Raw genomic sequence first — 8,911 nt, forward strand, 5'->3', positions numbered from 1 at the left:
TTCACCAGAGTGCATCTTCTCGGTGGTAACTGGCACATCGCTGTGAAGTCAAAAAAGGACAAACGTGCAAGAAAGAAGTTTCCTTATCTTCAACTATTCTTGAAATCACTGTCTCACTTCCAGATTTCTGCCTCTTGTGTGGTGGATGTGATAGGGTCTCAAGATATATTAAGAGCATATTTGATAGGGTCTCAAGACATGTTAAGAGTGTATTCCTTCTTTTTTTGCTATTCTGCTTTAAGGAAAAAAGACAAATTATGCCTTGTGAAGAAGCCATTTGCTATAAAGTGTAAAAATGCTTTAATATTAATATTTTATAATAAAATTCATGACATATTTATAAACACTCTATCAAGCATTTACAACTGAACCACAGCTGAGAGCTTGGAGTGGAATAAATAAGCAAGGACACGGCTAGTATGAAATATACATCTTGAATTTATAATTGTGTGTGCTTTATTCTTTACACAAATGGAATGGATGCGCAGAGTATTTACACATAACAGGAGTGTAAGCTGGACAGGGTATTTTGTAAACTCCAGTTCAGATTCTGAGTACTCCACACTACAGCTGGACTGAGAAACATCCTGCCAAAGAGACGCACGTTGGCCAACATGCCGGACAGAGCGGCGTGCTGCGTGCAGCCTGTTGCACTCGGAAATTCGGGCTGACCGATTCAAATTTAGGAATACAAATCCAGAAATGAAAAGGTTGCTATCCCACTAAGAGCCAACAGTGTTGCTTTTTAAAAATTATTATACTTTTTTTCTTATTTTTTCCAACGATCTTGCCTAGAATGCTGGCTACTGCCCATCATCAGAAATGCTGTTTTACACCAGAACGAGGAACCTGGGCTGTAGGTCAGGGCCAGAGGTGTAAGCTGCTAACACGGGGCAAGGGATGATGGCTCGTGTCTCACACTCCTCACCTTACAGACATATTCTCAAAAGAACCAGTGGGGCAGCGATTCCTATTGCTCTTGGTGAGATTTTGGTGGGGCTGAAGCCTTCTGAAAATCTGGCCATGGCACTTGACCCATTGGTGTCTTTGTGTTCAGCAGTTTCACTGCACCTGCCTCCAAGGGATATTGGTCCAGGACATAGCCCTGTAGGTGCTACAGTAATACGGGCAGGAAATAATGGTGCAAAGTGCTGAGCTTCTGTTAGTGATAGGGCCTTGGTGCTTTAACGTAATGCTAAAAAACTGATGTAACAGAGAGGATGGATGTGCAACTTCAGGTGGCACAAATGGGATGGACTCGTACCTGGAGACATTCATGATCAAACTAGATGGGGCTCTGAAAAACCAGATGGAGCTGTAGGTGCCCCTGTTCACTGCAGGGAGTTGGACTAGAAGGCCTTTAAGGGTCACTTCCAACTCAAATGATTCTATGATTCTATGAAATTGATGGAATGACCATAATTCCACTGGCTGAGGATCTAGTCTAGCTATGTGGTGAGTAGGTTTTAGCTCTTGTTTACTGTTAACTTTGATGCTGATTTGTGCTCTAAAATATCCTGCAAATGAACAGTCACTTTGTTTTTAATATAATGACAACCTCATTCTTACTTCTGAGCTAGCTGACGTCTTATTTTTTGATGGAACAAGAAAATACATTTATTTCACCAAGGCATGCATGGGCCAGAGCACATGGATGCAGTTGCACAGTGAACTGCATGCATGACATGGCAGACAAAATGTTCAAGAGAAGAAATGCTGCAATTAAATGCTATGAACAGCAAAAGACCACTTTTCTGTGAACGTGGCAGATATTATGGCTTTAAATCTGCAGCTTATAATGAAACCAAGACTTTTGTGCATTAACACTGTTTTCTCTGCAAGTGTCCTCTTGTGTTGTCACTCACTGAATCCTCTGCTCAGGGAAAAAAAAAAAAAAAAAGAAAAAAAATAGGGAAAACCAAAGCAGAAATAGAATTTGACCAACTGCTGATGAGCAAGTAACAGTGAAGGTACAACACCAACAATTTCTCTGTAGAAAACAAATGTAAATAGGTAGGTGGATGTTGTATAGCTAGAACACTGTTGCTGGCTCGTAGTGGTTGTTAGCTCAGGTTCAACACTGCTCTCCAGGATGAGGATTTGAAATTTCAGTGCAACGGAGAGATTTCTTATCCTTGACTTTCACAGAGTGGTTCCTAGGACCCTATCCACACCGGAGCATCAAACCATGCTAGCTACAAACACAATTACATCACAGAATATTATTCTAGAAACAACCTTTACTACCAAAGAAATAACAAAGCGCTAGCATGGACAGGGTACCTCTGTAGGAAGGGGAATTAAGCAAGAAAGAGGCTCTTTCACTGGTTCGTGGCCAGACCACAAGACCAATAAAGAGGGCCTTTTCACTGAGCCCTGTTAGCAAGCTCTCAATGAGTCAGTGCATGGAAGATGCTTTGTGGCAAGGAGAAATAAATAGGTTGTAATATTGCACATCTGCACAAATCTAGCAAGATGTCATTGTGATCATTCATGGGTGGACAAAAAGATGCCGTAATTTTGGTTCTGCTTAGACCCTATGGTGCTACACACTGTGCCAGAACATGAGAAATAGCACCAGGGATGTGATCTGGCACTTTTCCTAAAGGGTCCAGCATTTGCATTTGTCTCATGTTTAGACACTCGCTAGTGCACTACATGGACAGAAAAGGAATCTGATTACTCTAAGCTGTGTTAGCACCAATATGGTCTCAGGTGCCGATTGCTGTGGGTTGTGAGTTTGGACATTTTAATTTTTTTTTGCACCAGATGTAATTTTGCATGAATCTTGTGTTTCTCTTCCTCCTCCCACTACCACCCAGTATGATCTGAACAGCTGCAATGCAAAAATGAACTGCAGCTCTGAGGATGCTGAAACGTGAAACGCAAAACGCCAACACACAAAACAAATGGGAGAACAAGTCCTAAGGGAAATAAGACCTCTTACTGCTTCTCTTGGTGAATTGTTTTTAAATATAAGTTTTATTTAAAAAAAAAAAAAAGAAAAAAAAAAGGAGAAGTGCAATGGCAACTCTAAATTGGAAGCACAAACAACAGACAGGGAAAAATAAATAATGTTACTACAGTAACCAAGGACTGATGGAAAAATTGATTGTACTCAGCCATAGTGTTATTGTTCACCGTAAAGCACAGCACATGACAAAGCAAAACAGTTACTAGAAGGATAGTACCGTAAAAGGCTGCATGCTGAACTAAGAAACAAATAAGCAGGTGTGATTGATTGCTTAAAAACAGAGCTGAAAATTAGAATGAAGTTCCTGCTTTAGGATACTTGGTTTTTCAGGTCCAGTGGGCTAGTTCCCAACCTGGGGCAATAGTACTTTGCCAGCATGGAAAGATCCATGGCATCCAAAGATCTGGGGTCACTCTGTGGATTTCTGCAGAATTATCCAAAATCTAAGTTTTCGTTCATTTACATGTTGTAAAAAATGTTTCTAGCCCTTCTGGTTACAAAGCTCTTTTGGAGACTTCACTGAATCCCTTGCTTAAAAATCTGCGCTGGCCAGGCAAGAAAAATAGTAGTAAAAGAAGCGTGAACTTCTCAAAGTTACCACAGCTGGGCAGTACGTGGGGGGCCACCTCAGGGCCACCAAAATGCCCGCATGTTTACCTCTGTCACCACTGGTGGCTGTGTTACAAACATCCAGCTCACGGCATCCTCTGGAGAGGGTGGCTGGGTATACCTGTCAGCCGGACAGGTGCAGAAATGGCGGCTTCAAAGAGACGAGTGACTGAGGAGCCTGTTTAGTATTTGCCCTTAAAACGTCCTTAAGCATTAGGGCTGCTGAAGCCACCAGCTAAAAAGTGTTAGACTGCTGCAGCGTGGCAGGCAGGAGATTGTGGGCTTTCTTTAAGACTTGGTCCAGCAGCAGCGAAGGCAATTCAGCTCACTGTCATTGTATCTCTTGCAGCTGTCCCCTTGTAAGAATGAAGAATGGCATCAGTATAGAAAAGAAGGGCTATGTGAAACGAGGAAAAAATACCTCCCTCTCCCCTTCTTTGCACCCCAAACTGCAATTCCACAGACTTTCCCCAAATCCCTTGCAACGTCTATTGCCTCAGTTTTTGCTTTTAAGACCCTTGTTGACTGTGAAATGAATGAAGATACAAGTTAGTTGGTGACCTGCCTGCCTACAAACAGAGGAAAGACCAAATGCATTTGGTATTTTCTTTAAGAAACAGGAAGAATCATAAGACATTTTTGGGGTGATGTGTAGTAACTGCACTCAAGCTCTGACATCTTGCTTCTGAGAAGTCATCCATTTCAATTTAAAGATGCATTATCCTTTTGTGTTCAGAAAAGGTCCTGCAGGGCAGTCAGTTCAAGGGATCATTCCACAGGAGTTCATCGTGATTAAATAGAGGCAAGGGAGAGGATTAGATTGAGAGAAAAACAATCAGACAACTACAATTTAAGGAATTATCTTGCTTGTCATTAGTAATAGAGAATCTGTTACAGAAAAGGGATAATGCAACTTGATGGTCCTCTTTACATTTTACAGTCGCACAAGGGTGTAAATATTTAATCTTTCAGTTAATTAATCTTTACAAAATATCTCACAAAAACATTTTTACCTATAGAAATTAGTTTCTATACATCAATATATTTTTATTTTTATAAATTATTCCATCTTTAAGTGCCTTCTATCAATATAAATGATAAAATAGACAATCAAAAAATTTTAAGCGTTTCCCAGTTGTATCCCTCCTTGTCAACACAGGTGCTGTGAATCCTCATACTTGTGTGTGTCCACATGGGAATGTTTTTGTGTGCACATATGTGTGATGTGAAATGCTTCCATCCTCTCTCACCCCCAAAATCCATTAAAATAAACTATATTGTTATTAGTTCCTGATGCAATAGTGTTTCCAGAGGGGAAAAAAGAAATGCTTGACTTGGTTTCAGAAATCAAAAGATGTGCATAGTTACCAAAGTCGAGGTGTACCAACTACAAATGTGCAATGACAAGCTTAGAATAGGATCCACCTCCCAGTCAAGTCAAAGACAGTCCTACCAATGACTTCAGTAGGAAGTGGACCAAGAACTCTGAGCTTGATTTTGCAAGGTGCGTGTGGCCCTGATCTAGCAGAACGCTTAAGCCCGTGCTTAGCTTTGAGCACATGAATAGTCCTACTGGAACTGATGGGACTGAATGGCATAGGGAAGGATCACAAGTAACTCCAAGTCAGTGGGCTACTCACATGTGTAGGAATTGGGGTCAAGTGCTGAGCGCCTTGCAGAATCAAGCCCTATATGAGGTTCAAGAGCTGGGAACTTCTCTTTAAAGCAATCAACACACTGAGCTCAGCCATTGAAATTGATCAAAATGTCCGCATGGGCACAAGAGGTGGCTAGCTCCCCTTGACAGAGGGTCTCCATGTCAAAAGTTTATACCTACAACTGGTGCTTTCAGCACACAACAGATTTGCTTTATATGGTAGAAGTCTTTTTGTTCCTACCCTTTGACCCATCAGTGTCCTTCATGGCTTCAAACACTTTGTGTTGTACATTCATCAAAATTCACATTGACTGCAAAGAACATAAATGCAACAAAAACAGGAAAGCCTCCAAATAGTATATTATAGTTTTCTTCTAAATATTCTCCCGTCGTAATCAGAGGTGCAGTGGCTAATTTATAATTTTTCCTTGGAAGGAATCCAGATGAAAGGCCCAGATTGTTCTTCAATTACAAGTTTGCATTGATTATATATATCTTCTAAGCTATCTCCTTGGACAATAGCTGCAGTAAGAAAACATATCAATACTTTTAATTGATACATTCTACAGCATTTAGTGTCAGCAGATTTTCAATGTACTTATAGATACTGATGACATTAGAAGAAATACTACTGTATTACACTGTGGTGTTATTGATTATGGAAAAATCATACACCTTGCAGATGGCAGCAGAGTTCAAACCAGTGGCACCATGTGAGAGACCCATCCCTTTGCTTATAGTAAAGTGACTGAGCTAGACTGCTGATTTAGAAAACTAGCAGCTCTGTACCATGAGAGGAATAGCATGGTAGGTTCCTGCTGTTGCAAGTCTAACTTTACGTTTCATGTGATTTAGAAGCTAGTGAGTAGCAGCAGATTTACAACCTATTATTTTCCTCACCTGTTGGAATAAACTCACTTTTGCCTGCAAAAAGAAATTAGATCAGGCCCAAAGTGACAGAAGATAAAGCAACTGCAACACAAAGCAATGCGTGTATTCTTAAACTCCCTTTCCCCCCAGCAGAAAAGTGGAACTGCAGTTCACATCATGTTCACTGGCAGCATATAAAGGGACAAGTGGGGGCTTCTGTATGCTATCCACAAACAGCAGTCCACGGAGCAGGGAGCTGCCTAGTCCAGCCCAGTGGGGCTGGGACCCTGAGCAGGTCTTAAATCCTGCTCTTCTCCAGGTCAGGAAGAAGATGCCTGTGTCTTGCCCCCTCATGATGCATGTGGGCCCCTTCCAGCTTGGGATATTATATGATTCCATGAGTCCGTCATTCCATTGAGCCAGTGAGAAATTCTACTTTGGCCTGCACAAGTGCAACGATGCAACAATTTTACTCACTTCAGCAAAAGCAAATTTGGGTCAGGGACGGAATTAAATTAATACATAGCTATCCCATAGAGCGTCAAACAACTGAGGTGCTGAATGCCTGGACTGCTCTTGAGTTTAATGGGAAGCAATAGTCCCAAGCCAGGAGTCCTTACTATGGCCACACTACACGGAGAAGAAATTTATGCCAGTGAAAGAGCTGATTTGGTATTTTAATAAAATACATACCTTGTGAATTTTTTTTTTCTCAATAAAAACGTACCTGTAAAATATTCTCCAAATTCTTGTTCTAACTTAATTGCACGATCATAGGTTTTCTTGGCTTGCTCCTCTGTAAGACGTTTATTCATTTCCCTGGAAACACAAAAGAAGTCATCAAGAAGATTGGATTTTTATTCACCTTTCTAAAAGATGCACTCAGTTCACCCTTGGACTAAGATTGGTACAAGAACCAAGTGGTGAAATTCTTCCATTAGTTCACAGTCAGTTCTGGTATTTTATATGTACTTCTATTTTTATGTAGTATAAACCTACATTTCCAGATTTGTCCTCTATTTCCAATTTCCCCTAAATTTTTATTTTGGGTTCACCGCCACTGGGTTCCAGATAGTCACAGAAATCAAACCAAGGCTTTCTAGCAGTTAGAGTTAGGATGAGTTACTTATTTATATTCTTCTCTGATTCAGTTCTTTCTGATTAAGTATAGAGATTCCCAGTGTGTCTTGTAGACTCTAAAATGTTTAGAGTACCAATAAATGTGAAAATGTAGAAATGCCAATAACATTCTATTATTGCAATGTTTTTGTTATTTCATGGAGTGTTTCTATTTCAACAGACGCATTAGATAATAGCTGTAAGAAATGGGTTGTCGAGTTTATACATCCTCAGTTGTTAATATCACTGTATACATGCAAAGAATCAAGCTCATAATCATTAGTGCCTTACACATATATGCCTGCAGATAGAAAAATTAATTAGGAATAATAAATAGAATTTGCTTGTTCTAGCATTTTTACAGCACTGATTCATTTTTCTTAAAACATGAAGGAAATTTTCTGAGGCAACAAGCAGAGCAAGAGAAGCGAGCATCTTGTGTCCTACAAAAATCTGATTTAATGTCTTGCACTGAATCATATGATTGTGGTAATGAGCTGTATACAGTATGACATGTGTGATGCATGTAGGAAATTATGCGCATGATGGTGCATAAAAAATGATCTATGAAGTGCGCAACAGTGTGAACTTGCTACAGCTACCTCCTACCCAGCTTCTGAAATACACTGTGTAAGTTGTTCAAGATGCAGTAGTATTTTTCTAGAAATGACTGAAAGTTGTCTATCCATGTAACTAACCATAACTGGGAACACTGTCTCTGGAAGTCCCAATGCAATTCAGAGGGCAGATTTATAAAATGAAGGATAGGAAAGATTTTAATGAAAATTTATGACAGTCATTTGTGGATTGTATAAATAATAGGTTTAATCTGTTTTATGCTGCTAAATCTGTAATACTACTAGTTCTATTTATTGGAAGGATGACTATTTAATTGAGTCCAGGCAGGCTTCTCATCAGCAGTGCCTACTCGAACACATCTTTCAGTGACTGAACTGAAACTCTGGCTTGGAGTGGGACATAACATTGAACATTTGTATGTAAATTTAACAATTTACATTTTATCTCCCCCAGCCATTATTTTAGTGCTAACATCATTCTCCTTCTTCCAGATCTGGTAAATTCCTGAGAAGTCTTCTTCAAGATTTGACTATCAGAAGAAAAAACATAAAGATAGATAGATATAAACAGGCACCTAAGATAATAAATGCTTTGAAATAAGTAGAAATGTGGATTATATTTGTAGGACATAAAATTGCCTTTGGTGTAAAACTGTTCTAGTTGTATTCATGCCTCTGTTGGTCTTGTGCCTTCAGGAGAGGATGGAGAAGGAGGAGGACCCTGATGTCCACTGTTCATGATGAATTAAAAATGCTGTCAAACAATGGTCTGTTCTAATTTTTTTCTTTTCTAGCCAGGGATCTGCACAGATGGTGAATTTAAAATGCTTGCAAAGAGCGGTCCCTCCAGGCAGCTTTCCTAGGGATTTCCTCCTCTCTCAGTTAAGCACTTGCCCAGGAAGCCTCTTCATTATTTTCAGCTCACATCCCTGTGATCCAACCACTATCCTCCCTCTTCTAAAGAGAGAGGCTAATTGGAAGGTGTCTGCAGGGGCCCCTATGGGATTCAACCTGTGATATGGAGTCATGTAGAGCTGGGGAAGGAAAGGAAAGGAAAGGAAAGGGAAGGGAAGGGAAGGGAAGGGAAGGGAAGGGAAGGGAAGG

General features: G+C 40.2%; 1 protein-coding gene across 3 annotated transcripts in view; it reads right to left on the bottom strand.

Annotated features, from left to right (window-relative positions):
- Positions 416-8,911, bottom strand: part of DLG2 (discs large MAGUK scaffold protein 2) — a 1,019,534-nt gene continuing 1,011,038 nt past the window's right edge. For all 3 annotated transcript variants that reach the window (XM_021382614.1, XM_021382609.1, XM_021382622.1), the window contains 2 exons: positions 6,838-6,929; positions 416-5,762 (listed from right to left, as the gene is read on the bottom strand). In XM_021382614.1, the coding sequence (XP_021238289.1) occupies positions 5,656-5,762; positions 6,838-6,929 (199 nt within the window). In that variant the 3' untranslated portion in view covers positions 416-5,655. The remainder of the gene's footprint in view (positions 5,763-6,837; positions 6,930-8,911) is intronic.

Source organism: Numida meleagris, chromosome 1 (genome assembly GCF_002078875.1).
Source record: "Numida meleagris isolate 19003 breed g44 Domestic line chromosome 1, NumMel1.0, whole genome shotgun sequence".
In the NCBI taxonomy this organism is placed as follows: domain Eukaryota; kingdom Metazoa; phylum Chordata; class Aves; order Galliformes; family Numididae; genus Numida; species Numida meleagris.